At 53.6% G+C, this 24,378-nt stretch overlaps 11 protein-coding genes across 11 annotated transcripts; 6 read left to right on the top strand and 5 right to left on the bottom strand.

The window, feature by feature from the left end:
* Nucleotides 1-2: 2 nt before the first annotated feature.
* On the bottom strand, nucleotides 3-324 carry BDZ99DRAFT_462230 (uncharacterized protein; the record flags this gene model as incomplete). Its single annotated transcript, XM_033719801.1, has 2 exons — nucleotides 3-161; nucleotides 193-324. Coding segments are annotated over 2 exons (291 nt in total), but the record flags the coding sequence as incomplete, so codon positions are not given.
* A 2,332-nt stretch (nucleotides 325-2,656) lies between these two features.
* On the bottom strand, nucleotides 2,657-4,392 carry BDZ99DRAFT_415201 (TPT-domain-containing protein). The gene is made up of 4 exons (XM_033716748.1): nucleotides 4,119-4,392; nucleotides 3,869-4,058; nucleotides 3,145-3,799; nucleotides 2,657-3,089 (listed from the first exon to the last, which is right to left on the bottom strand). Exons 1-4 carry the CDS (start codon nucleotides 4,120-4,122, stop codon nucleotides 2,934-2,936), a joined length of 1,005 nt encoding a protein of 334 aa, XP_033577905.1. The 5' UTR covers nucleotides 4,123-4,392; the 3' UTR covers nucleotides 2,657-2,933.
* A 1,304-nt stretch (nucleotides 4,393-5,696) lies between these two features.
* BDZ99DRAFT_371666 (nucleotide-diphospho-sugar transferase) lies at nucleotides 5,697-6,587 on the top strand (the record flags this gene model as incomplete). Its single annotated transcript, XM_033714827.1, has 1 exon — nucleotides 5,697-6,587. A coding segment is annotated over one exon (891 nt), but the record flags the coding sequence as incomplete, so codon positions are not given.
* Nucleotides 6,588-9,510: 2,923 nt separating this feature from the next.
* BDZ99DRAFT_291391 (uncharacterized protein) lies at nucleotides 9,511-10,223 on the bottom strand. The gene has a single exon (XM_033714099.1). The coding sequence runs from the start codon at nucleotides 10,039-10,041 to the stop codon at nucleotides 9,676-9,678; it is 366 nt and encodes a 121-aa protein (XP_033577903.1). The 5' UTR covers nucleotides 10,042-10,223; the 3' UTR covers nucleotides 9,511-9,675.
* BDZ99DRAFT_508339 (putative rRNA pseudouridine synthase) lies at nucleotides 10,211-12,318 on the top strand. The gene is made up of 5 exons (XM_033724319.1): nucleotides 10,211-10,374; nucleotides 10,431-10,587; nucleotides 10,641-11,272; nucleotides 11,323-11,549; nucleotides 11,596-12,318. The coding sequence occupies exons 1-5, from the start codon at nucleotides 10,263-10,265 to the stop codon at nucleotides 11,938-11,940; spliced, it is 1,473 nt and encodes a 490-aa protein (XP_033577902.1). The 5' UTR covers nucleotides 10,211-10,262; the 3' UTR covers nucleotides 11,941-12,318.
* A 149-nt stretch (nucleotides 12,319-12,467) lies between these two features.
* On the top strand, nucleotides 12,468-14,419 carry BDZ99DRAFT_462222 (DnaJ-domain-containing protein). Its single transcript, XM_033719800.1, has 4 exons — nucleotides 12,468-12,625; nucleotides 12,706-12,819; nucleotides 12,925-13,628; nucleotides 13,692-14,419. The coding sequence occupies exons 1-4, from the start codon at nucleotides 12,592-12,594 to the stop codon at nucleotides 13,983-13,985; spliced, it is 1,146 nt and encodes a 381-aa protein (XP_033577901.1). The 5' UTR covers nucleotides 12,468-12,591; the 3' UTR covers nucleotides 13,986-14,419.
* Nucleotides 14,420-15,022: 603 nt separating this feature from the next.
* BDZ99DRAFT_570224 (uncharacterized protein) lies at nucleotides 15,023-17,873 on the top strand (the record flags this gene model as incomplete). The annotated part of the gene is made up of 1 exon (XM_033727966.1): nucleotides 15,023-17,873. The coding sequence occupies one exon, from the start codon at nucleotides 15,023-15,025 to the stop codon at nucleotides 17,552-17,554; it is 2,532 nt and encodes an 843-aa protein (XP_033577900.1). The 3' UTR covers nucleotides 17,555-17,873.
* A 181-nt stretch (nucleotides 17,874-18,054) lies between these two features.
* On the bottom strand, nucleotides 18,055-19,907 carry BDZ99DRAFT_415191 (GDP-mannose transporter). Its single transcript, XM_033716747.1, has 4 exons — nucleotides 19,459-19,907; nucleotides 19,315-19,402; nucleotides 18,880-19,263; nucleotides 18,055-18,827 (listed from the first exon to the last, which is right to left on the bottom strand). Exons 1-4 carry the CDS (start codon nucleotides 19,696-19,698, stop codon nucleotides 18,388-18,390), a joined length of 1,152 nt encoding a protein of 383 aa, XP_033577899.1. The 5' UTR covers nucleotides 19,699-19,907; the 3' UTR covers nucleotides 18,055-18,387.
* A 266-nt stretch (nucleotides 19,908-20,173) lies between these two features.
* BDZ99DRAFT_291292 (thioredoxin-like protein) lies at nucleotides 20,174-21,187 on the top strand. Its single transcript, XM_033714098.1, has 2 exons — nucleotides 20,174-20,613; nucleotides 20,695-21,187. Exons 1-2 carry the CDS (start codon nucleotides 20,305-20,307, stop codon nucleotides 21,004-21,006), a joined length of 621 nt encoding a protein of 206 aa, XP_033577898.1. The 5' UTR covers nucleotides 20,174-20,304; the 3' UTR covers nucleotides 21,007-21,187.
* Nucleotides 21,188-22,509: 1,322 nt separating this feature from the next.
* Nucleotides 22,510-22,794, bottom strand: BDZ99DRAFT_344969 (uncharacterized protein; the record flags this gene model as incomplete). Its single annotated transcript, XM_033714425.1, has 1 exon — nucleotides 22,510-22,794. A coding segment is annotated over one exon (285 nt), but the record flags the coding sequence as incomplete, so codon positions are not given.
* On the top strand, nucleotides 22,702-24,065 carry BDZ99DRAFT_462218 (uncharacterized protein). The gene has a single exon (XM_033719799.1). It carries the CDS (start codon nucleotides 23,170-23,172, stop codon nucleotides 23,692-23,694), a length of 525 nt encoding a protein of 174 aa, XP_033577896.1. The 5' UTR covers nucleotides 22,702-23,169; the 3' UTR covers nucleotides 23,695-24,065.
* The last annotated feature ends 313 nt before the right edge of the window (nucleotides 24,066-24,378 follow it).

The raw sequence follows: 24,378 nt of genomic DNA, 5'->3' as shown, positions 1-24,378 counted from the left end.
GTCTACATATGTCGAAATTTTCTAAGCCTAATCACTAATTTGCCCAGCAGCTCAATTGGTAAGGTCGGCCTCATCGAGTGTAAGCCCGCGGCCGGAGTCCAGGCATTTACCTCCCGAGGTAGTTTCAGCACATAACTACCGTCGACAAACCTCACCTGGGTCTTGTAGTTGGTCTCGGGTTCGATTCTCGACTCGACCTTTCGGTGTTAAAAAGTTGGAGCATTCCTTTGGGTTCGCCTGAGGGAACCGACTTCGGGCGGCCTGGTTCGTAGAGAGGCTTGGACGCCTGGTGAAGAGGATGTATGCAGTTGGTGCGTGAGGCGTCTGCGAACGCCGGTTAAGATGACGGATTGAAAACTACCGCGGGCGGGCGGACTTAGAGAAACCCCATCCGGGGTGGCTACACCCTCGAAAGAGGGTGGTGTTTTGCTCCCCAGATGTTCTTTTTTTTGTGCTATGCTTATCTTGTGTGCTCTAGACGTTTGTAAACACCTATTAAAAGCATAATTAGCAGTGTCTAAACCATACTATATGTGCACATGTATCTTACTGTAAACCCAACTTCACACCTTTCTAGTATGCGCAATTTTACACATTAAACACCTCACACGTGAAAGCCGGAGTCTCGCATATTCATCAAGCAAACAAAATAATACAGTCATGGATATCATAACAAGTAGCGTACATTCATCCCCCCTCCCATCCCCGTTCCCCACCCATCCAACCTAAAAACTCCCCCGCCAAACTCCAAACCAATCCCATAAACGCCCTTTCCCCACTCCATCCTCATCTCTTAACACCCTCCGCCTCCTCCTCCACCTCCTCCTCCGCCTCCGCCTCCGCCGCCGCCTCCTCCACCATCACCCCCCGAAAACCCCCCTCCTCCTCCTCCCCCATCACCTCCAAAGAATCCGCCACCGCCGCCGCTAGTAGCCACGTAGCCTCCACCAGCGTATCCACCGTGGCCTCGTCGCCTCCCGGCGCGGCGCGGGGGCGGGTAGGTTGTATCGTATTTGGATTCGCCGCAGCCCATTGTGATGATGTAGGGCGCAGTGTGTTGTGTGTAGTATCTAGATTGGGCGGGTACGTGGAAACAGCTCTCTCTCTCTCTCTCTCTCTCTCTCTCTCTCTCTCTCTCTCGATCTCGATGTTTGTCTAGAGGTGTAGTAGAATAGAAGTCGAGACTAGCGCGGTCGAGAAAAGATATGGATGTTCTCCAACGTCTGCAGGGTTGAGGTTTAAAGACTCGTGGTTCATAGACCGGTAGCTAAGAGTTGAAGGTTCTGTAGGAAAGGAGTTGTGTGTGTGTGTATATAGGTTTTTAGGCCCATGAGGATTCGAGTTAAGTCTTCCTCAGCAGCGGGAAGCGGGTTGCTTATTTATGTTATCTGGCTGTGCGAGAGTGAGAGCAAAGGGCCAGGGCTCAAGCCCCGTAATCTGCCTCGTCGTCCCGTCCTGCGCTGCCTCTGCCTCTGCCTCTCTCCACCTCTCGCACCCCTCCCCTCCAACCCCCAGAAACCTGAGCGAATGCCATCACACACTCCCACACGCCCTGGCGTCATGAGGATGCTGTTCCCGGTCCAGGCGAGCGCGGTCCTTGCCCGAGTGGGCGTTAGTAGCGTCTCCGTCTTACGGCCTCCAGCCTACAAGGGGGATCGCAAGGCTGTGGACCGGGCGGAGCAGGAGGCGGAGGTGGAGCGCGGTGGTTGGATGGCGAGTTGGGGCTGTGGAAGGTGTAAGGCTTCTAGCGGGCTTCTAGCGGATTGCTGAGGTTGGCTGTGAGAGAGATCTACGAGCGCGTGGGTTCACAGGGTGCAAAGGCTGAGGGGGAGGGCTGAGGTAGGTGGTATGGTGCGAGGAGGGATGGTTAGTATCGTGCATGTTGGGGTCTGTTGCTGGTCGGAGATGTTGGTTCTGAGATCGGGAGGCTGGGAATGGGGTTCGGAGTTGCAGTGTTTCGTACGCATGGAGAATAGGATATATGAGAGTGCTATTTTTAGAGGGTCGGAATCGCGACTGTCGGCAGATAGGAAGATTGAGTGGTGTGTTTGAGATTGATCTTGTAAGACTATGCTGTTACAGGCGTCCGCCTCTTCTCGTGTTCTCGTGTCTGACAAAGACGAAGGTGGCAAGTGGTCAGGTTTAGGGCGCTGTAGGACTGCTTAGCTATACTGAGGGCTTTGTAGATGGTGAAGCGTGAAGTCCGTATGAACGTCTTCTGATGACTTCACAGCTTAGGGTTCGGAGCTCTGTTACGAGACTTAGAAGTAAATGAATTTTAACAGAGTAACTCACCTTTTGAGTCGGAACTACTATACATATCATTCGAGGACCTCAGCGTCAGGCGCGCGGAAAACAGCAGTTCAGCAAGCCGTAAAAATAAAGCTTTACCTATTACAATCTCTCTTAATCTATCAAAGCACTTGCAGCAGCTTAAGCAATGTTCTTTTGCAGATTGTTAACATACTTCGCTGGAAATGCTTTTTATCGCTTTGGGGAAAAGGTAGACAAGCTGGATACTGCCCGAACCTAGATATTGGCATCTTCCTCGGGTGCGCTGATATCGACTGTTGTGGAACTCTTTCTACAAGGGGTACATATGCAGCTCGATTCCGATCGTTTCACAATCACATCAATAAAGGGACTCTCTTATGAAGTTTTTCCAAAGTGTTTTTATCATCTATTCCCACATCCATTGGACATGATAGTGTAGTGTAGCGTACGTAGGTATCGCCCAGAAACCGCGTAAAAGACAATGCTCAATCCGCTCCGCTATAACGCGGGATATATTCCTTCGTGAAAGACGTCAAACCACCACTTCTAATACTCCGAACGCACGCCGTATCTGTATCTGTACATATGCTATGCAAGTGCTATGCCAAGCCTATTCAAACCAAGGAAATTTGTTTGTTGTGTGAAGACTACTACTTTTCCTACTTCTTCCGGTTCATGGATAGATGGGAGTAGACCCAACCGCCGCCAAGTGCCAGCACGATGCCAGCGATTTCCTTGTCGGAGAGGATAGTGCCGTCGCTGTACCAGCCGAAGGAGAGAATAAGGATGGTTTTGAGGTGGCCTACGACGTTGAACTGGGGGGTTGTTAGCGAGATTCGAAGAGAGTGGGATTTGGGAGGGAGAGCTTACGGTCAAGGCAGATGTCCGGCCAATGATGAGAAATTGGGACAAGTTAAGGAGACTGGCCATGATGCCAGAGGCACAGAGCGCGAGAATGATATCAGTGGGAATGGCGTGGACATCGGGCATCTTGTCGAAGAAGGGAACAAATGGAACCAGGAGGATCACGGAAAGTGGGGCCTGGTTCAGCAGGAGTTGGGGTCCGGAGACCTCGAAATCTTCAATCTTCTTGCCGATCCAGATTTGGTAGAGGGCGGTGGAGGTGAAAGCCATGACGGCGATTATCACACCGAAGAGTTGGGTTTGGGCGGATGCGCGGATGGTGAGGGCAACACCAATGCAGATGGCGACAATGGCAGCCAGCATGTAGCGGGTTATGGTTTTGCGGAAGAGAACGAAGTTGAGCAGCACGACGCAAGGGGTGGTCATGACTTTGGCGAGCTGGTAGAAGCCAATGGAATTGTAGGTCAAACTGAGGTTTCCGAGGATGACATATCCGGCGAAGAAGGCGCAGACGGGGGCCATCTGCCACGGCGAGAGTCGCACGGCTTTGAAGACGCGGAACGGCGCGCGAGTGGAGATGTAGAGAACGAGGCCGGTCGCGGCGAAATGCCACATCACCACCATGAGCTGGCAGGCCTTGAGTTGTGCATCGCTGAAAACTCTGTGGTGGTGTCAGCACGAGGTCTGGTACACGAAGTCCGGTATACGAGGTCCCCATGGCTGCGCTTACTTTTTGCTCAGGAAGATCAGACAGATGGTAGCGACGGTATTGAGGGCAATCCAGGCGCAGGTCACAATTTGCTCCTTCGTCGAAGGCGGGGTAGGGGTCGCAGTCTTCTCGAATTGGGGGAGCGATGATGTGGAGGGCCGTGGGGAGACCTCGTCCATGAGGAACTCGGCGGATGCGCGTTTCTCTTCTTCTGCGGCGCCGTGTCAGTGACGAACACTCGTGCAGATGCGCCTTAAACACGGGCACTCACCCATGGTGAAAGTGTTGTTTGAAGATAGCCCGGGAAAAGCGAGTGTCGGGGTAAGTTGGCCAAACTATGCGGGCATCATGCGGCGGCGCGGTGGTGTGAAAGGAGGGTGTGAAGGAAAGCGGCAAACAGCTTGGTAAAGCAAGGAGGCGCCTCTTCGGTGGCAGGCGGTCCTCTCGTGGCTTTCAGAGGTGCGGGCGGCGAGGGTGTAGATGTACAAAGTCGCAAGGAGGCGGCGTGGGTGAGAGGCAGGAGTAAATATAGCGCCGCGTCGAGGTGCAGGCAAATCTCCACTGCCAAACACGGGCTGACGGCGTTGCCCAGCAAGGAGTCGAGGCGGAGCGGCCATCCCCGCGCGATGCCGCATGCAGCGACACCAGAGGCGCGACGGCCAATGGCACCCTGACCTGCGGGCTCGGCGTGGCATTCCGGCTAGCAACAGTCCCAAGACGGCCTGGCACGCTGGGCGCTGGACGCAGGCAACTCGACGCCGCAACTGTGTCTTTTCTTCGCGGGCACCTGGGCACAGCCGCACGCGTTGGAGGTAAAAATACTTTTGCCGCGCTGGGACGGCCCCACGCGCACAGCGCAGAGTGCTGGTGCTGCCCGCTGAAACGCTTATTCAGAGTGACTGCATGCACGAGGAGCTGTGGGCCAGGGATCTCGGTGTGGTGGTGACGCCCCGATATCAGTGAGTTCCACCACAGCTCCAGGTGCTCCTTGCCGGACGCCCCCGGCACCAGAACCATCTCCACGGATGCGCAGCTCCTGGACGGCTTGGCGGCGATGCCAAATCAAACACCACCGAGATACTGTGTCGTGGCTTTTCGGGCCGCTGTGGGCGCCTCTCTCCACGCCTGTCTGCCCCCGACACGCTGTGGTGAGAGCCTGACGAGAGATCCCCAGTGACCCCCCCTTTGTCCTGCTGTCTGTACCACCTTGCAGAGGCGCTGCCGTTTCCAGCATCTGCTTGTCTGCCTCTTCGTACTGTCCCGCGCCGTACCGCTCTCGCAGACCGCCCCTGGGTCTTTGCTGATCAGCAAAGGGATGAGGTGCTCACTCGCCTCAGAGGTGCATTCCCGCCGATTGTCAGCCCATTCCGATTGCTCATTCTCTTCCAATGAAATTGCCCATACCAAGCCCCGTGCGGTGAACCTTAGTTCCCGCTGCCAGCCACAGCCTGCCGCTGCTGGCCTAAAAGTACGTAGCTGCCCTCCGGCCTCATAGAAACTCTTTATTCCTCAAATCCGCCCCGAAGCCTTGCCAAATTTGCAACCTCACATTCACCCTCACGCTCGTTTTGTGTCCTGCTCTTTCCTTCCGTCCATGTTTCGTGCTGCATAAAACATCGCCATGGCCTCCCGCCTACGAGACGCCCGCGTCCTGATTTCTATTGCCGTGGCCTTCATCGTCCTCATCGCCATATTCGGCCTCAACCATGACAGGGCTGCTGGATTCGTCGACAGCCACCTGCGCCCAGATCACCATCCGCATCCCCCTTCGCCCAAACCCCATCATGTCCCTGGTATCAACGACCATGGGGATGAGCAAGAGCACGACCACGCCGCCCCACCAGATATCCCAGAGGGCCCAGAACGCCTGGCCTACGTGACCTGGCTCTCCAGCACCGTCGTCGGCGAAAACAGCGAGAACCTCGATGAAGACAACTATTTCATTGCAACCCGCCTCCTAGTATGGCAGCTGCTGCACAACGAGAAGACACGCACCACTAACAACATCGATGTGGTGGTGGTTGTGACCCCCGACGTCTCCGAATCACGCATCTGGCGCCTGAAGAAAGACGGTGCTATTGTCAAGCACATCGAGTTTGTCCACGGCAACAACGACGGCTGGCTGCACCCCTCCGAATCCCGCTGGAGCGACATCATGTCCAAGCTGCGCGTGTGGCAGCTGACCGAGTACTCGCGGATTCTAATGTTGGACAGCGACATGGTCCTGCAGCGGCCGCTTGATGGCATCTTCGACGAGCCAGGTGCCCAGATCATGCCGACGCTCACGAATGTTACCGCAAAGGACGACGAGCCGGATCTGCCAGAGAACTACCTCCTCGCATCCTTCGGCGAGACGTTCAACGAAGACCATGGCTACCCCCCGGACTGGGACCACGGGCTAAAAAAGTATGGCAAATTCTGTGCGGGCTTCTTCATCCTGAAGCCCTCGGAGACCATCTTCAACTACTACAAAGCCCTCCTCGACATCGAGGGCCGCTTCGACTCGAAGTACATGGAGCAGAACTTGCTCAACTACGCCCACCGCTGGGACGGCGCCATGCCATGGCGAGAGATCCCGACGACCTGGAACATCCGATCAATCAACGACCACGATTTCGACGAAGGTGTCGCTTCAATGCATGAAAAGTGGTGGGATTTGATATTTAGTAAGAGTGAGAAGATCATGGGGTTTATGAAGGCGCAGCGGTGGCAGATGGAGGGATACTACAAAGCAATCGACGAGCAGGAGGAGCTGAAGAAGTCCGGTCACAAGGGGCCGATGTCGAGAGTTATGCGGAGGATGTTACAGGGTTGAAAGAGGAGTCAACCGCCGGTTCACGATACTAAGTGAAGCATTGAATTGCATTCAGCAAGGATACCACACATTTCCAGGAACTCATCCCACCGGGTTATAGAATTGGGGCATGGGCATGGAAACAGGCGTAATAAGCCACAGGTGTATAACAGTACCAGGCTGCGGTCAGCATATCAGGATAACTATCTGGTTTACGGCGTGCATGGCGTACGGGCTCATCGGCTTATGGAGGATAAACCGAATTTGGTTTCTGCCCACTTATACCCAAGATGTAGAAAATTTGTTTCTTCCAATAGCATAGGCCTAATTAAAAGCCCTCCAACTCTCTCTGGACTATGCGTTTCCCCCTCGCAAACTTATCCGTTTTGCCTATCCCGTCCAATGCCGATCTAACCGCGCCGCCACGCGCACTTTAGGTAGCCGCTCGTTGGATAAGGACCAATACGAGAAATCAGCCCTCCACCGCCGTATCCCCTCGTCTCACCTCACCTCACCTAAGCAACCACACCGCTTGGCGTTGGCCCCACGTACCGAATCCTCTCAGACATCTGAATGCCCCATTCGACCGGCAACGAACGGAAGCCAGAACCACGACCACGCTTTCTAAATCGTAACATCGGCAGCTTATCGTCACGTTTCGCGAATGCGTGAAGGTCCAACACGCAGTCGAAATCCCAGCCGCACATCAGCAGCTAGGCTAGGGCACGGCGGTGCCATGCCCGCCCGCGCGGACCGGGGTTCTGGTTTCGCGTGCTGGCAAGCGCACAAGGTCGATTCTTGATTCCATATCACGCACAGCCCCCGCTTCCCGCGTGTGCCCCCGGACCGGACCTTGGCGGGATGGAATGGAAAATTGTGATGTGCTGTGTAGGGATGTGGGCGCTGGGAGGCTTTGGGTAAGGATCTTAGCGGGTGGTTAGGGATGGCCAGGGGGGGCCGGGCGGGGGGTTTTCCGGTCGCTTGAAGATCTGAGTTTGGAACCTTTCGGGGGATTCGGGTGGAGATCGTTTGCTGGGGTATGGAACTCGAGAATGGGGATGGAGGGGGGCATTGGAAGATGTTGGTGTTGGGGTTGGGGTTCGGGTTGGTTGATGATGGGATCGTGAGGGGTTAGTATTTTAGGGGATCCGGGCGAAATGGGAAGTAGCAGGATAGAACGATGAGGTGATGTGTTTTTGTTGTTCGTGTGTACATACAGTACATGCGTAGGGTTCGAGCTTGTAAAGATCCACTCCTGTGCATTTGTCTCGCACCAGCTTCCTCCGGGGGTTTTGAGTGGTTGGAGCGCTTAGCACGTGGGTGTCTTGAACGGTGTCGGATGGCGAGATTCTGTGGACCGCAGGATTGTGGGTTTTGTTTCATATCAAGCATGAGTCCGCTGTTTGAGATGGCGGGATGATGGAATCTTAATTTGGTGAGTGAAGAGGTGAGCCGTTGTCTGCGGGGTTCTCCGTTGAGATGGTATTTACGCACCCTTCAAGGTGTGTCCTGGTAGTTTGGAAGAGTTACTGATATACGAGGGCTATCAGAAGCCCAAAGTATTTCTTTGCATGTACATCCAGTTCTCTACAGATGTACCACAGTGGTAACAGTGGACATTTCCAAGCCCTAACGTCAAGACACTTGGATTAGATATTTCTGTAACAGGCTTTAAAACTCCCTGGACGTATGAAACAATAATCTAAGAGCTATATTGATGATCTACTAACAAAAGCCCTCTAGAAATCTGCACAGTCAATACCTCCTCCACTTTCGCCTCCTCAATGAACGGTCCCCATGTCTTCAAAATCCGCCCTCTTCTCCATCCCTATTCCAAATCTCCCACCTTCACACCCACTCTCAACACCTCTTCAGCACAAGAAACCCCTGTCAATCGGCCCTCTGCTCCCTCTCTCCCGCCAGCTGTACAAAGGCTGCTAGCAGAAAGCACTATACCTTCATGTCCTAAGGCACTTTCTTCGCCCTCAGCCACCGCATCGTAGCAATCCAGCGCGAACTCGACTTCCCCCTTTCCATCCTGGACTCCGAGATGATGAAATGATACGGCACGAGCACACCCTCATGATTCATCTTCGTCCATGAAAGCGGCGCCGGCAGCACCTGGCCGCGCATTTCAAATAGCCAGCGTTTAAGGCGATATACCTTTTCGAATCGCTGCAGAGAGTTCCGCACTCCACGCTCACGGCCTCGTACTATGGCAGCATACGACCGCGGACAAAGGGTATTGATTCGTCAGTCGTATGTCGTACGATACCGGGCCGGAGAGAGGCCTATGACTACGTCTGGACGTGTGCATGTGGACATAAAAACACTCGTGCCTCGGAGAGGCTTGGCCAAAATTTACTGGGCGGAATGATTCGCCGAGCTGAATGATTCATAATTTCTCCACCTTGCTGACATACTAGGACAAGTTTGCCATCATGTAAGTCGCCTGTCTAAATCGCCCGTGCCCACATAAAGGCTACGCCTTTTGTCAGGCTCGGTAGGAAGACTGCAGTATTTCTTCGGAAAGAACAAGTGCAGGGAGGACAGAATGAGAAGAGCAGAGGACATCAGCTCTTATTGCGACCGAGAGAAAAACAAGATTCTTGGTTGATAGTAGAGCGTTGAGGTAAAACTGTGAGGAACCTAGCGCCCACAGCTCTGAAGTAGCTATGGAAGGGAAGTGTTTGTTGTCTTGCATTCCATGTAATACTTCCTGATGCTTTGCAACGCAGCAACACTCCGCTGTCGAGCTTGTGCATTTGTAGATTAAGGAGTCCCCTTAATCTGGCTAGGGAGATGCGTGTGGGTGTGCTAATGGACCTAAATACCCTTTTCCGATGCGAGCTGTGAGAGGAAGAAGTAGCGCGACTTAAGATCCTTGATGCTTGTATGTGTTAATAGTGGATCCGTAATGCGTCAAAGGCTGAACGTATGAGCTCTCTATAGTAATAGAGAGCTTGAGGAGAAGATGTGCAGATATTGCCCAATGTCAGTAAAGAACTCGTAGGAAGACTCTATTGCTGAAGCCCTATAATCTCGGTAGCGACCTTGATTTGAACGGACTGTTTCTGAGTGTCCGGAGATCATGGATAGAGCTCGAAGCTATCCAACCAAAGGAGAATAGGGTTACCAGGCATACATTGGATCGCGTCATTGTAAAGGATGGAGCAGAGAGAGCAGTGGCCGCAATGAACAATGATTGGCTATAACACATTATAGGAGACCAGACCGCACGACGATAAAGGCTGAAAACAATAAATCGTAACGCTTTACCGTCAAGTGTACTTGCTAGTTTAGAGAAAGTGTATTCGAGCAGGATTTCCCACCGTGAGAAGTATAGCCAAAGTCCAAACAAAATATACTCGCAAGTAAACATTGCTATGGCATCGATCATACATTAGCGTCTCTCATAGATGGTAATTCAATCTGAGTTTGGATAGACCTTGGGATGGAATGGAACGTGAGGGGAACAGTGGAGAGAGCTTGGGAGCTCGGGCCACCACAATAAGTCTTGGCGCCAGAAAAACTTCAATTTTTGAGGTTCACCCGTCAAGCTTCCGGCACGTCAAAGCACCCATCCCCGAATTGTCGCGCAACTTCCCTTCGACAGCAAAAATGGCGTTGCAGAAGGTTGCCACGGATGTCGACTATACCATCAAACCTGAGGCTTCGGCTCCCGCGCTTGACACCAGCGACTGGCCGCTCCTCTTGAAGAACTGGAGTGATCGTACGAGGACAATCCTTCCTAGACACAAGTTATGCAGAAGCTGACAGGCTATTCAGTGCTTGTTAGAACTGCCCACTACACACCCATTCCTATGGGATGTGCTCCACACAAACGCGACTTGAAGTCCTACATTAGCTCTGGAGTTATCAACCTCGACAAGCCCTCGAACCCATCCAGTCACGAAGTCGTCGCCTGGGTGAAGCGGATGCTCAGGTATATTACAATGCAGTATAACGTCAAAATCCCTGAGCTAACCGGTTCGTTAGAGTTGAGAAGACTGGCCACAGCGGAACCCTCGATCCCAAAGTCACCGGATGTCTCATCGTCTGCATCGATCGTGCCACGCGTCTCGTCAAGTCTCAACAGGGTGCTGGAAAGGAATACGTTTGCGTCATCCGTCTCCATGACGAACTACCCGGTGGAGAGGCGCAGTTTGCGCGAGCTCTGGAGACCCTCACTGGAGCTCTCTTCCAGCGACCACCTCTTATCTCGGCTGTGAAGCGACAGCTCCGAATCCGAACTATCCACGAGAGCAAGCTCTACGAGTTCGACAACGACAGACATCTCGCTGTCTTCTGGGTCAGCTGTGAAGCTGGCACCTACATTCGAACTCTCTGCGTTCATCTCGGTCTGCTACTCGGAGTGGGCGCTCACATGCAGGAGCTGAGGCGAGTGCGAAGTGGAGCTATGGATGAAGAGAAGGGCCTGGTCACGCTGCACGATGTTCTCGACGCACAGTACTGCTACGACAACAACCGCGACGAGTCGTACCTTCGAAGGGTCATTTCACCATTGGAAACCCTTCTGACTACCTACAAGCGAATCGTTGTCAAGGACAGCTCCGTGAACGCTATCTGCTACGGTGCCAAGCTCATGATTCCTGGACTTCTCCGATACGGTAAGTTTCATGCTATGCTTAAGCTACAATACACTAATGCACATCCATAGAGGCCGGTATTGATGCCCATGAGGAGGTTGTTCTTATGACTACCAAGGGCGAGGCTATCGCCTTGGGTATTGCACAGATGTCTACCGTGGAGATGTCGTCTTGTGACCATGGTATTGTTGCCAAAGTCAAGAGATGCATCATGGAGCGCGATCTATACCCGAAGCGATGGGGCATGGGCCCAGTTGCGTTGGAAAAGAAGAAGATGAAGGCTGATGGTACCCTCGACGTGAGTTTGACAGCTTCATTCGCAGGATAGCCACTGATCGTTACAGAAATATGGACGAGCAAATGAAGCCACCCCTGCCAAATGGAACAAAGAATACAAGGACTTCGGTGCCCCTGCTCCCCCAGCAGCATCAACCCCATTAGCTGAGACCACTGACAAGATGGATGTCTTGGCTGCTCCTCCAGTTGAGCCTACTGGCGAGATTGAGACTTCTGCCGGTGCCGAGGACGGCGAAAAGAAGAAGCGGAAGCGCAAGGAAGAGGACGGTGACGAGGAGTCGAAAGCTGAGCGGAAACGCAAGAAGAAGGAAAAGAAGGAGAAGAAGGAGAAAAAGGAGAAGAAAGAGAAGAAGGTCAAAAAGGAGAAGGTCGAGGACTCCGAGAGTGATTAGTTCACGAGCAGTGCTGTGAGAGGTATGGCTTGTGAAAAGCTTGGTTTCATGTCGAGGGTCAGTTCTTCAGGGGATTTTCAGCTGAGGGATGACGGGAGGATGCATGTCTGGATAGGCTTCCTGTGGGATCAGCTCTGTCATTGTACCATATCAGTACAGGCATGGGCCTGGCGTTTGCGGACAGCAAGGAGTCCGGCGTGTGCCTATGGGTTTCAAACGGAGAAAAGCGTGGACTATTTGGATGTACGACAGACGAGAGCAATGGCCAGCCCGCAAGCCTTTGAACTAGTCAAAAAACGTACGAATCCAACACAAACAAATTCCTCATCGAACTATCATGCTTTCCTACATACGTGCTCTTGAATACCGACAACATATGAACACTCCAGAGTACTTGTTTGTTACCGTTGAATTGTTTTGCAGCGAATAGAAGCTTCTCGAAGCTTCGACCAGTGACGTCTGCCGCCGGGGTTGGTGCCAAGAACGTGGAGAGACTCGATTTACGGTTGACCTGAAAGTCCCGCAGCCCGACCGCCAACTCTCACTCTTCCACGACGCCCGCGAGTACTACTACAGACGCCTCTCTGCTTTACATAGTGCTATCCACGTACTCGGCAGCTCGTCTAGCAATTGTGCACACCATCACACATCATGGTCAAAGAGACCAAGCTCTACGATCAGCTAGGTAAGGTTGCCCCTCCACCCCTCATGCCACCATTTATTTCCACTATTTTGAATTTTGCAAATACTGATGATTTCAATCAGGAATATCCTCGTCGGCTGGACAGGATGAAATCAAGAAAGCGTACCGCAAAGCCGCGCTGAAATGGCACCCCGACAAGAACAAGGACAATCCGGCCGCGTCCGAGAAGTTCAAAGGCAAGTGATATCTTCTAACCTATGACGTTCCTATTCTGGAATCCATTTTTCGGCCAATCAAACCACTGTTGTCGTATATCTGCTAACATAATTTGTGTACTATAGAGGTCTCCCAAGCGTACGAAATCCTCTCCGACCCCGAAAAGAGAAAGACGTACGACCAATTCGGCCTCGAATTCCTCCTTCGCGGCGGCGCACCTCCACCTGATCCCTCTGCCGGTGGGTCCGGAGCCTTCGACGGTTCAGGGTTCCAAGGCTTTCCGGGTGCGGGAGGCATGCCAGGCGGCGGTGGTGGAACTCGGACTTTCCACTTCTCGACTGGTGGCGGCGGTGGTGGACCCGGTGGCTTTCACTTCTCGAATCCAGAGAGCATATTCTCGGAGTTCCTACGTGGTGGCGGAGCTGGGGCTACCATGCAAGATGATGATGACTTTGGCGGATTCGGCGGTTTTGGAGGGATGGGTGGGATGCCAGGTGGAATGCCAGGCATGAGCGGGTCCTCGAGGGCGGCGAGAGGGACCAAGGGTTCGAGGTTCGACAGTGGTGGTAGAAGGGCGCCAACGCCCGAGGTGACGGTAGTAGAGAAGCCGTTGCCAGTGAGCCTAGAGGAGCTGTTTAACGGCACGACGAAGAAGATGAAGATTAAGCGTAAAACATACGACCAGGCGACGGGAAAGCAGAGCACACAGGATCGGATCTTGGAGGTCCCAATCAAGAAGGGCTTGAAGGCTGGCAGCAAGATCAAGTTCTCGGATGTCGGAGATCAGGTGGAGGGTGGGACGCAAGATCTACACTTTATCGTCCAAGAGGTATGCACAACGACTCCCTTTATCCAAAATCTCCTCAAAGGACAGCACTAACTTTGAAAATAGAAAGCACATCCCCTCTTCACCCGCGAGGGTGACGACATCAAGACCATCATCGACATCGACCTCAAGGAAGCCTTGACTGGCTGGAAACGCACCGTCCAGACTATCGACGGAAAGCAACTCAACGTCGGTAGCGCAGGCCCTACCTCCCCTACATACGAAGATCGCTTCCCCAATCTCGGTATGCCAAAGAGCAAGAAACCAACCGAGCGTGGCGACTTTGTTATAGGAGTACGGATCAAGTTCCCAACCTCACTCACACATCATCAAAAGGAGGCTCTAAAAGGCATACTATAAGGGACAATTTGCTCTCTCGATTTGCGTTGGGAATGCCTCTACTCCGCTCCGGACTATCCGCTTTTCTCTTCCTTCTTTGTTTTCCTACGTTCAGCGGGAGCGGTGCGAAGGCGTTTCGCACAGAAGGATGGGCGTTCAAAGTTGCATTGCATGGGAGGAAGCCTTTTCAATTGGTTTTCTGAGGGGGCAGGAACGAAGTCATTTGTAGATGGCTCGATGATGGTAATGTGGAATGAATCAAAATGATAGTCTGGCCAGATGACAACTTGTCTTTGCATCATGCATCCCGTATTGGGGTTTGAGGTTGTGGGTATGCCGAGCTACTTGTCATCTACCGCATTGCTAATAAAGCTGTTAGTAGAAAGGCGTACTAAATCACTACAAACCAATTTCTCTTTAGACATACGACTGCCTCGAGGGTACCCAGAAGCGCCATGACCGTTTATCAGATTTGAACAGGATATTTTCCTCCCTTATGTAAACACTGTAGCTGTTCTCTATGGGTTTGATGTCGTATGAATCTCGCAGTTTCTCTTTCTTTGTCTCCACCTCATTCTAACAATAAGTAACATCGAACTTCCTTTATCCTATTGTTGGTCACCCCAAGACCACAATAAGGACGTTCTCAAAGCACACATCATGTCTCGCCTGCTTTGTTGGCTTCTCAAACCTAAGTCTTTGAATGCTCTTGTCCTATTGTCACAAAGGCCAACAATAGCCGCTCCAGACAGTTCTCGCCGACACGGCCACCAACTTCTGTATACCCTACACACCCGAACATTCGCGAATTTAAGAAGTTAGAGAAGCGCAACCACCAAAATATACGCAAATCTACAACTAAACCCCTAAAACTTCACTCCATACTTCCACGCACACTTACAACGCATACACACGTGTCGGCGTCACGCGAGCATCTACACCCTATCGTCCTCGCGGTGCCGTTCAACGCATATCCCATAATCTAACTCCACCAGACCCATTTTCATTTTTTATTAAGCTTGACTTGGTGTGATACTGTCACATCATCGTTGCCCACCATGGTTTACATCAGAGACCTAATCGCCAAATACGTCCTCGACGACACCATCTCCGGCAAGCCCGAGGGCCGCGCCGTCCTCGCCGCCGAAGCCGCCGCTGCGCAGCAGAAAGAAGATGACATGGTCAAGCAGCGCGGTAGGGTCGGCGACATCACGATCGTGGGCCCCAAGAGCGTAGATCTGAAAGCCATAATCCAGGAGATTGGGGCGCTGCCTGCGGATCTTGAGGAGCAGCTCGGAAGGGAGAAAGAGCGAGAAGATGGAGAGATTGGAGAGCATGATGAGAAGGAGGAGGAGTATGATCCGCTCCGCCCCCAGCTTTCGAGAGCTGCAGCGAGGGGTAGAGAGAAAATTCCGCCGTGGCGGGAAAGGAAGGTGGTGTTTGTTGAGGACCCGGGCTTGAGGGCGAAAGTGTTTGGGCATATGGTCCCGACGCGGGCGTGTCGAGAGTGTCTTCTGCGTCCTGTCGATCAGAAGGGGAGGTTCGATCGTAGGGGCAGATGCGAGTACCATCGCAGCCGTGATTGGGAGAAGACGAGTATCTCGCTTTGCGATCATAAGTGGCTGATGCTGTATTGGACGCTGGATGACCCGTCGAATCTCCAGGGCGGGTGGCAGCTCATCGCGGTTGGCGAGCGGGATCAGAGGGTTGAGGTGGAGAAGAAGTGTGAGAGGTGTGAGAATGAGAAGCTTCCTGAGAGCAGGTGTGAGGAACTGGCGAGAAGGGTGGTTGATCATGCGAAGGTCAAGTTGAAGTGGTATAAGGAAGAATTTGAGAGGGTTGAGATGAGGTGTGGGCAGTTGGCCAAGCGGGGGGCTGGGAGGCATGAGAGGTTCAAGAAAGAAGAGGAGATGAATATCGGACCGTTGAGGGGGGACGTTAAGGTCGTGGTGCCGAATTTGGCCTTTGCGGAGAGGGAGATCAGGGTGCTATTACTGGCGCTGAAAGGGCAGGAGAGCAACGAACGGGAAAGACAACAGAAGAAGCAGCAGAAAAAGGTGGAGCAGATGTTGAAGAACCTTAAGGAAATGCGCCCCGAAAACATGCTCCAGAAACCGACCCAGAAGCAAGAGGTGGTGGCCTCGGCGGAAGAACATATTCTCGAGTCTGTTGAATCACTTCTAGTGGAGTCAGTTCAGACGGCTGACTACGAAGGAGAGGTGCAACATATGCCTCCAGCACCGCCTCGGAACACTGAGGACATACCTGCTATCACGCCGCCGCCAGAAACCGAAGAAACAGTTCTCAAGTATCAGATCGCGACAGAGTCAGGAGATCCTCCGGCTACCACAGATAGCATCGTCGCCAATCGGGGCTCGCCAGTGCCGACTCTAGAGCCAGAAGTGGCAGATACAGCGCTCGCGACTCCAACTCTAGAGGAAGTCAGTGCGATTCTTTCTTCCCTGACTTCCACCGTTCCGGAGAGCGAGGCCAAGGAGGAGCATTTAGAGGCTGAAGCTATAGGCGGTATTCCCGCTGCAGAGGAAGCCGGCGCCGTTCTAACCACAGCAACCCTAGAAGCTCTACAGAACGAGATCTTGCACGAGAAAGTGGAAACTGAAGCCACTCTCGAAGACACTCTGACGCTTCCCGCCCCCGAAGAAGTCGGTGCGATACCATCCACGCCAAAGCCGGCAACTCCAGAGCCTGAAGACGAAGGCCAGAAAGTAGATGCTGAAGTCACTTCCATTTCCGATATGGGCGAAGCAAGCCCCAAGGGCACTTCTCCACCCTCGCCATCTGTGCAATCACCAGAAGTCGCCGTCGAAATCCAGGCCAATGAGGTAGTGGCTGCTTCGGTCGAGCAGGCCAGCGAGACTGTTGCGTCTATATCGCCATCTCTTCACCCTCTCCTTTCCCCTATCCTCTCCAACCCTGATTCCCCCAGCCCAACCCATCCCACACGCTCCCCTTCCCCCCCACTCCTACCCCCCCGCAAACGCTCCCGCACCGCCTCCCTCCCCCTCGCCTCCCTCCCCATCATAAAACGCCCCCGCCTCTCTCTCCCAACCATCCCAGACCCTAGCAACCAGCCAACCAACCCCTCCACCCTCTCGCCCCCTACCACCACAAAAGCTCGCCGAGACTCTATCCTATTATACATCACCCGAAAACGCATCCGCACGGCCTCGATGACGGAAGCGCCCGCAACCCGAAGGCGCAGCTCTGCGTCCTCGTCCTCTCCCTCCCCGCCCGCGCGCCGAAAACGCTCCCGCACGGCCTCGGTATCCGACGCCGCGCCGTCGTCCATCGCGGCGGTGAAGAGCGCGAGGGGGGGGAGTGGCGATAGCCAATCCTCCCTCAGCTCGATACCCTCTGATATGAGCGGCACGCAGCGGTCGTCGGCGTCGTCATCGGAGAGCGATAGCGGTGCTGAGATCATCACGCAGCTGCGCGCCGGCGGCGTTGATGAGAAGGCGGCGGTGGGGGGTAGGAAAGCGGTGCAGTTCCGGAAGCGGAAGTCGTATATCGAGGACGAGGTTGATTTTAACGATGGAGAGGTGGACGCGCTGGTGGGGAGTGGGGGGTAGATAATAGAGCTTTGATTTTCTTTTTGTAGTTGTAGTTGGTGTTGCATATCTGTTTAAGATGGTTAGTGTGTCCGTAGCCGTTTTACCTTTAGTTTTATCGCGTGCTGCTGTGCGTTTTAAGAGGTAGAGACGTGGCACTCGGAGATTCCTGGCGCCATTCTACCTCTCTTGGGTGTGGATGTACATTCTAGAAGGGTGGGAATCGGACGGGTAGCTGTAAACAATAGCAGATGAGGATTCGAACGAGCCTCAATCGTGCGACTGGGAGATTAGTTGGACGTAGGAGACACCCCTGAGCGGGTAAACAAAATAAAGGTAGATAAATGCAACACACATCAACTCCATTAAAATAAATCTACTCAACACCCACGCTACCCTAATACAGCCCCCTAAACACACTCGGACGAGCACCTGCTTCAATCCCAGCATTTTTTGGCAGCAAGAAAGTTTCGCACTAATCCACACACCATTCCCTCCAAAAAGCCCCAATGTTCCCAAGCAACGTCCACGACAGAAGACAAAAGAAACGAAGAAGCAGAACCAGGATGTTATCAAAACCCACACCAACCATTTCTAAGACGTCGAGGAATCGGTAGCTCGGCGGGCTACGATGTGCGTAACAAATACAACAAGAAAAAAAGGGGGGGACATTGAGAGGGCTTCATGAGATGAAGGATTATTGTAAAAGGGGTCCGGGATAAACGCCTAGGATGTTTGCTATCGAGGGTCCTTCCTGCCCAGTAAACGTCCGAGCATATATATGTTTGCTGGGAAGGACCTGGGGAGTTCGACTTCTCCAGTGCAAGAACGTAGGAAGGGGAGTAGTTGCGTGCTCATGACTTGAAGCTGTCCCGCATGCTTTGGCTGCTGGCGCTCATAGGTGCGTTCACTAATGGGAGCGAGTCCTTTGGCTTGGCGTTTTGGCGGACCTTGGCGAGGGCATAGACAATGCCGCTGACGAAGCCGACGAAGATGGCAGAGATGCTGCCGAAGGTAGCGGGGGCGTCGAAGAAGACGAGGCCGCTGACGGCGATGGGGAGCTTGTTCAGGGCGCCGACCATAGAGTATGTTGTGGACGATGTGACGCGGACGCACCAGGCGGAGGTGTATGAGATGAAGACGGAGGAGAGGCCGGAGAAGATCATGGCCCCGATGAGGCTGTTCCTCTTGTCGGCGGGGAAGTTCGCGGCGATGTTCTCACTGGACCAGTTTTCGACAAAGAGGGAGGCGATCAGGAGGATTGGGATGGTGAGGAGGTTGTTGTAGTACATGGCTGGAATTGGGGGTCAGGATACGTATGAGAAGAAATTGGCGAGGGGACTTACTGTCAAAGTCTTTGAAGTTGGTCAGCTTTATCCGCTTCCTCATGCCCAAAACGTAGGTGGCAGTGCAGAAGCAGTTGAACATCATCCAGAGATATCCGGCATTGAGCGTGGAGATGGCGCTTGTGGCCTCAGTCGTTGCATCTCCAAAACTGCTCAGCGCATGCTGAATATCTGCCCAAGCCGCAATGATGGAACTGGCCACCATCAAACCAAAGGAGAAGAGAGCCATGGAGGTGACGGTTCCACCGAACCAGAGGACCTCTCCGTAGGCAATCAGAATAATCGTAAGATTCTTGAAGATAGTATAAACGGGAATGGAAAGGAATTTCAATGCTTTCGTGCTCGTGTAGATCATGCCAATAAGGAGGAGGGAGATGGGGAACCCTGCGCGCAAATGTCAGTCGCAACGCGCACAATCTAGGTAGAAGAAGGTACATTTCTTGGCCTCGTCTGTGTTGAAGTCCCGGTACGTGATCAATTTGGCTGTCTTGCAAGTCTGGATTGCAATGACACAGACGACAGACTGTAAATCCCGTCAGTAAATGCCGCGAATCCTCTTCACCGGATATCATAGCCTACCTGAACACATAGCAGGAAGAAGTTGAGGTTGAAGTCCACGCCCGACAAGACATATTTGTTCGTGACGGTCATCAAAATGGACGAGGCGCAGTACGAGAGAACGGGGAGGATGGGGTTCTCTGCGACCGAGTAGTGGTGCGACGGCTGGCGACGCGGCGTTGAGGGATGCATTGGAGAGGCGGAGCGGTCGACGAAGCTGGTCTTCTCGTCGTAGTCGTCCCTCTTCTTATCGTCGGACATGATGGCGGGATGGAGGAATGAAGATTACGGAGGTAAGGGGTCGTGCTTGTTCACGGACGGCGCGGAGGCAGGCGGCGCGGGCAAAGAGCGGACGGCCTGGTGCAGAGTGGCAGGCGCAGGAGAGAGGAGACGAAAAGCACGTCGTTGAAGTGTCGGAAAGAAGAAGCGGTCAAAGGACGGAGGTGAGGGCGGGAGGGATGGTCTCGAGCACTCCTGGAATAGATCGCGGTGGAGAGGGGGGCTGAATTTCCTTGAGGCGAACGCCCCTTGTCATCCACGCATCTTCTCAAAGACTCGTCAGCCCCGGCGGCAGGGCGAATCCTACAAGACTCCATGGCGTGAATTACATGCCTAATGCGATACCGAATACAAGCAATCATATGCTTGATTCCGTCCACCAGCTTTGAATCCTGCGTTTATCAGCTAAACACGGTATTCTTCCGCACCTGGATCGAGCTCAACGCCAAACTCCGCTAGCCCATCACTGCCCCTCGCAAATCATCCCCCAAAACACCACTCTCCTAAAAAGTACCAGCCGCAAAACAGGCAGGCACCCAATCCAACCACCATTCAGCTCTCTGCACAGCTCTCTCCGGTCCCACAGCCATGTCTCTCGATCCCACCGTAGCCCACCTCGTCGACACCGCCGCGGCAGACCCAGACAGCGACGAAGACGCGCTGATCGCGTCCCTCGAAGCCGACGAAGCCGTTGACGCCTTCCGCGAGCGGCGTCTGCAGCAACTCCACGAAGAGTTCAATCGCGCGAAGCAGCTGCGCTCGTCCGAGCACGGAACCTACACCGAGATAAAAGACGAGAAGACGCTCATGGACATCACGACCAGCACCAAGTATTGCGTGGTGCATTTCTTCAAGCCCGATTTTGGCAGGTGTGCGGTTATGGATGGGCACCTTGAGGTTAGTAGGAATGAGGAGAGGTGGGGACTGAGAGGCTGGATTGGGGGTGTATGGGATGAGCTGGGCTAATGTCGATTGCAGTCTCTCGCACCTACGCACTACGAAACTCGCATTGTGCGCATAAATGTTGATAATGCGCCTTTCCTTATTACGAAGTTGAAGATCCAGGTCCTGCCGTGCGTCATTGCCTTTGTGGATGGCGTGGGTGTTGACCGTGTTATTGGATTCGAAGGATTGGGCCGGACGCCGGATACTTTCACTACGAGGGATCTGGAGGCAAGGCTGATACGGGCGGGCGTGTTGGTGAGGGAGAAGGTTCAAGGAGTGAAGAAGGGGACCGCCGTTAGGAGGGGGAAGGTGGCGGAGGAGGACAGTGGGGATGATTGGGATTGAGTGAAAAGAGCGCGGGAGGAATGGTGCCATGCGTCAGCAAGCGGCTCCAAGAATGAGATCACGGATCGCCGACCTCGTAGCTTCCTGCCGAGAACTCCTCGAGCGTGAGCAAAAGCGGGGTTGAAGAGCACAGAGAGGTCGTGGAATCATCGAACAGTCAGGGTCCGTTGAACAAAAAGTGGCAGTCTATTCTGACTCCGTCTGAGGTGGCTCGAACAGCTATCAGCTTCGTCAAGATCGTCGTTTTACAGTGTTTGATAACGCACCAGACCACCTCAAACGGTGCTAGGCAAGTGTACACAAGTCCAGAGAGAGTGTATATCTAAAGCATATGAAGATCTGGCAAGAGTCACAGATTCGGGGACTGCTGTTATTTGTTCAACGAAACCTGACAGTCGTCTGGTCCATGTCGAGCACGGATAGCGACATTGACACTTCTCAGGACACCGCTTCGATACTCGACATGAACATGCAAGCGAGATCAACTGTCAGTGTTGGCTTAGGACAGTAACACGGAAGCGTTCCAAGTCAATGGATACCCTTAAGTCTGTACTGAGAGTCCACTACGAGCATCTTGGTCCGTGGACTTCACTTCTCATTGGGGCCCTCCAGGTAGGTCGTTAGACAGTCATTTTGAGAAATTTACTTCTTGTTTAAATTTTGAAGAGTCCGTTGGAGGGCCCATGACTGTGGCGAGCCCTCGTTGCCTACACGTGCAAGCTGCGAGTCGATTTACATGTCACGTCTCGTGCAGTGGAAGGCAAATGTCAACAGACCCATTCCATAGCACCGCATAGCACCCGAGGTCACCTAGTTCAGGAGAGCAGCATCAAGACGTTCTAAGCGCCCGGGTATCCGTAGACTGTAAGAAGAGAAAGAGCAAGAAGATAGATGATTCACTCTGATCGGCGTTATCTTCCTATCCGTCACATCACGATCCCGATATCATAGATGATCAAAGGTATGCTTCAATGAAGACAAGTGTCTATTCATCAAATGGAGTAACTACCAATAGACCAGGGATATCATGTGAATAGAACGCCAGCACCCAGACTCCCGATTCCTTTCCAATTACATCCACCTCAAGCCACCTGAACCCAAGTCCAAAAGCGCGACGAGGTACCAAAACGAAGACCAAAAGCTCGCACAAACTACCACAAGGCATCCACCCGCCAATACACTCAAGTCCCACCAGGACCGCCGCCACAGTCATACAGATCGGACCCCCACATCGACGAGACACGCCCCTGACCCCGTACCACGGCCGTCCTCGACCTCCTGACCCAGCGCCTCGTATCGCAACCAGGCAGCATCCTAGCACACGACCGAGACGAGCGACTTGCCGTCCGAGCCGTCGTCTAGCGGAGACCTTCGTGACCTGGAGAGCGGCAACGACACAAGGACGCTGGACAGCCGACGACGCAGCACCTCAAGCCCGTTGATGGGGAGCGGCGCGTTGCTGAAGCTGGACAGCGAAGGCTCTAGCATGACGGGCGGGGCGGGCTTTTTGTGAATGTACCTGTTGCCCGCGCCGCCAATGCCGGTGTGCCACGCGGAGCGCGCGTTGCGCTTGATGGCCTGCGAGCGAGCTCGCTCTTCGTCGGCGGAGAGGGCGCGGCGTGCGCTGGTGGAGTGGATGTTGCCCGCGCCGCCGACGCCGGAGGAGAAGGAGCCGTGGCGGGGTGTGCTGATTTGCAGGACTGGGAGGGCGGAGGGGATGCTGGCGGCTCTTTTCCAGTTGCCGGCACCGCCGATGCCGCTGCGGATGTAGGTTTGGGAGGTGGAGGGGGCGACAAGAGAAGAGGAGCTGCTGCTGGAGGAGGGGCTGGAGATGGACATGGTGAGGTGGATTGTTCGGTGTTGGTTTGGTTGGTTGTGTAAAGGGTGAAGGTAGTTGAGTGGAGGTGGAGATACAGGGGGATTCGAAGGTTTGAGGCGGTGATTGCACAAGTAAGGAGTATGATGATATACGATGAGATCTCGAGTCTACTTATACTTCGACCAGGGCCAAGCACAAATACTCTCCGGGAAAGAGTGATACACTGCAAGCCAGACATTGTACAACAGCGGCACATAGCGTCACGGAGCGTTCGAGGGAGGCTGGCTGCGTCTTGACCCAGCTCGCGCTCATCCGCGAATGAATGCTATAGCGGGAAGATATTTATGCGCGCGAGGATGCAGCGAAGGCATCTGCCGTCCACAGCCGCATGCCAGAGATGGGCGTCAGTACTCGGTGTACATAGATTTGCTGGGACGATTGCCGCCAAGGACCAGCTGCGGTCGTTGGGGTGGCCAGCTTGGTCCGAAAACGGCCAGCAATCTGCTTCGATTGGGTTCAAGGCACGCACGTTAGCTGAGTTCGGCACCCCTGTGCAGCTCGTCGACGGGTATGTGGAGGAGGGGTGCATGGTTAGTGGAGTGCCCAGGCGACCAGACTTCGGCTTCGAGCGCTGTCCCAGCTTGATATGGAGCGCTATTTTTAAGCTCCGAATGCTACGGCCTAGGCTATTGGCCACGCGAGAGCATATCGGAGCATTTTCGAGCATTTTCGAGCTAAGTCCAGGCTCGATCTCTCCCCAGCCGTGCGGGCTCGCCTGGTCGCGCTGGAGAATTTTGGGCTGGCTGAGGGCGCATGCTAGCTCGTCGAATCTTGGGAATCTGAATCTGGATCTAGCTGAATTCTATTAGCAGTATCTTGATTCGATGGGTCGCAACAAGTAGCGATCAGGGCATTGCGGCCATATTCTGCTGGGGGTACCGGACCATGCGCGGTGAAGTCGTCCGTATCGTGATGCTTTAACTGGTAGAGTTGACATCCGTTATCATTGCCGGACTGGAACCTTAGCGCCATTGAGGATCCGTGAGGTCGAAGGCGTTTGCGACTGCAGTGCGGTGTGACTGTGGCTGCTCCCAAACCTCGATTGTACACTTCTGGAGCTCAGCTGGGAAGAATGATGGTGGCCGGACGAAACACGTGTACAACAGGATTGCCAAAGCCCATTCCGGCGGGAAGTCAATTATAGATCATGTAGCCGGTGGTATGGTATCCTCACCTCTGCTCGTCACCCCAGGATCGCTGCAAAGGTGGCATGTATGTCTCGATTTCTGTGAGTATGACCAGAATGGCTCCGGATAAAGGACTTTCTTCGCCGCTGAACAGATGCATGATATCCCCCGTTCTACGGTTTGTCCTAGGCTCCTACTAGTATGGACCAAAAATTTGTAGCGCAAATATTGGGTAAGCAACCGGCGATGCCTTTGGTGTTTCCGATTGTTCTTGCAGTTGGAGACTGCTCTGTGTCGATCATTGCACACCGCGTTTTGATCCGAGTTCTTTCACGAGTCAACAGTATGCTCGCTCTGTAAGCCCGT

Source organism: Mytilinidion resinicola, assembly GCF_010093595.1.
Source record: "Mytilinidion resinicola strain CBS 304.34 unplaced genomic scaffold BDZ99scaffold_8, whole genome shotgun sequence".
NCBI classification, from domain to species: Eukaryota; Fungi; Ascomycota; class Dothideomycetes; order Mytilinidiales; family Mytilinidiaceae; genus Mytilinidion; species Mytilinidion resinicola.
This window is presented reverse-complemented; position numbering and strand designations above follow the sequence as displayed.

Bases quoted from the DNA above. Each gene is read 5' to 3' on its own strand.
- BDZ99DRAFT_415201 (XM_033716748.1), bottom strand. The intron at 3,800-3,868 runs GTAAGCGCAGCC...ACACCACCACAG, and splicing joins CTGATCTTCCTGAGCAAAAA to AGTTTTCAGCGATGCACAAC. The intron at 3,090-3,144 runs GTAAGCTCTCCC...ACAACCCCCCAG, and splicing joins GCCGGACATCTGCCTTGACC to TTCAACGTCGTAGGCCACCT.
- BDZ99DRAFT_291391 (XM_033714099.1), bottom strand. From the start codon at position 10,041: ATGATCGATGCCATAGCAATGTTTACTTGCGAGTATATTTTGTTTGGA.
- BDZ99DRAFT_508339 (XM_033724319.1), top strand. From the start codon at position 10,263: ATGGCGTTGCAGAAGGTTGCCACGGATGTCGACTATACCATCAAACCT. The intron at 10,588-10,640 runs GTATATTACAAT...CCGGTTCGTTAG, and splicing joins TGGGTGAAGCGGATGCTCAG to AGTTGAGAAGACTGGCCACA. The intron at 11,550-11,595 runs GTGAGTTTGACA...TGATCGTTACAG, and splicing joins AGGCTGATGGTACCCTCGAC to AAATATGGACGAGCAAATGA.
- BDZ99DRAFT_462222 (XM_033719800.1), top strand. From the start codon at position 12,592: ATGGTCAAAGAGACCAAGCTCTACGATCAGCTAG. The intron at 12,626-12,705 runs GTAAGGTTGCCC...GATTTCAATCAG, and splicing joins CAAGCTCTACGATCAGCTAG to GAATATCCTCGTCGGCTGGA. The intron at 13,629-13,691 runs GTATGCACAACG...CTTTGAAAATAG, and splicing joins TACACTTTATCGTCCAAGAG to AAAGCACATCCCCTCTTCAC.
- BDZ99DRAFT_415191 (XM_033716747.1), bottom strand. From the start codon at position 19,698: ATGTCCGACGATAAGAAGAGGGACGACTACGACGAGAAGACCAGCTTC. The intron at 19,403-19,458 runs GTAGGCTATGAT...CGGGATTTACAG, and splicing joins TCTTCCTGCTATGTGTTCAG to TCTGTCGTCTGTGTCATTGC. The intron at 18,828-18,879 runs GTAAGTCCCCTC...CCCCAATTCCAG, and splicing joins CAACTTCAAAGACTTTGACA to CCATGTACTACAACAACCTC.
- BDZ99DRAFT_291292 (XM_033714098.1), top strand. From the start codon at position 20,305: ATGTCTCTCGATCCCACCGTAGCCCACCTCGTCGACACCGCCGCGGCA. The intron at 20,614-20,694 runs GTTAGTAGGAAT...TGTCGATTGCAG, and splicing joins TTATGGATGGGCACCTTGAG to TCTCTCGCACCTACGCACTA.
- BDZ99DRAFT_462218 (XM_033719799.1), top strand. From the start codon at position 23,170: ATGCGCGCGAGGATGCAGCGAAGGCATCTGCCGTCCACAGCCGCATGC.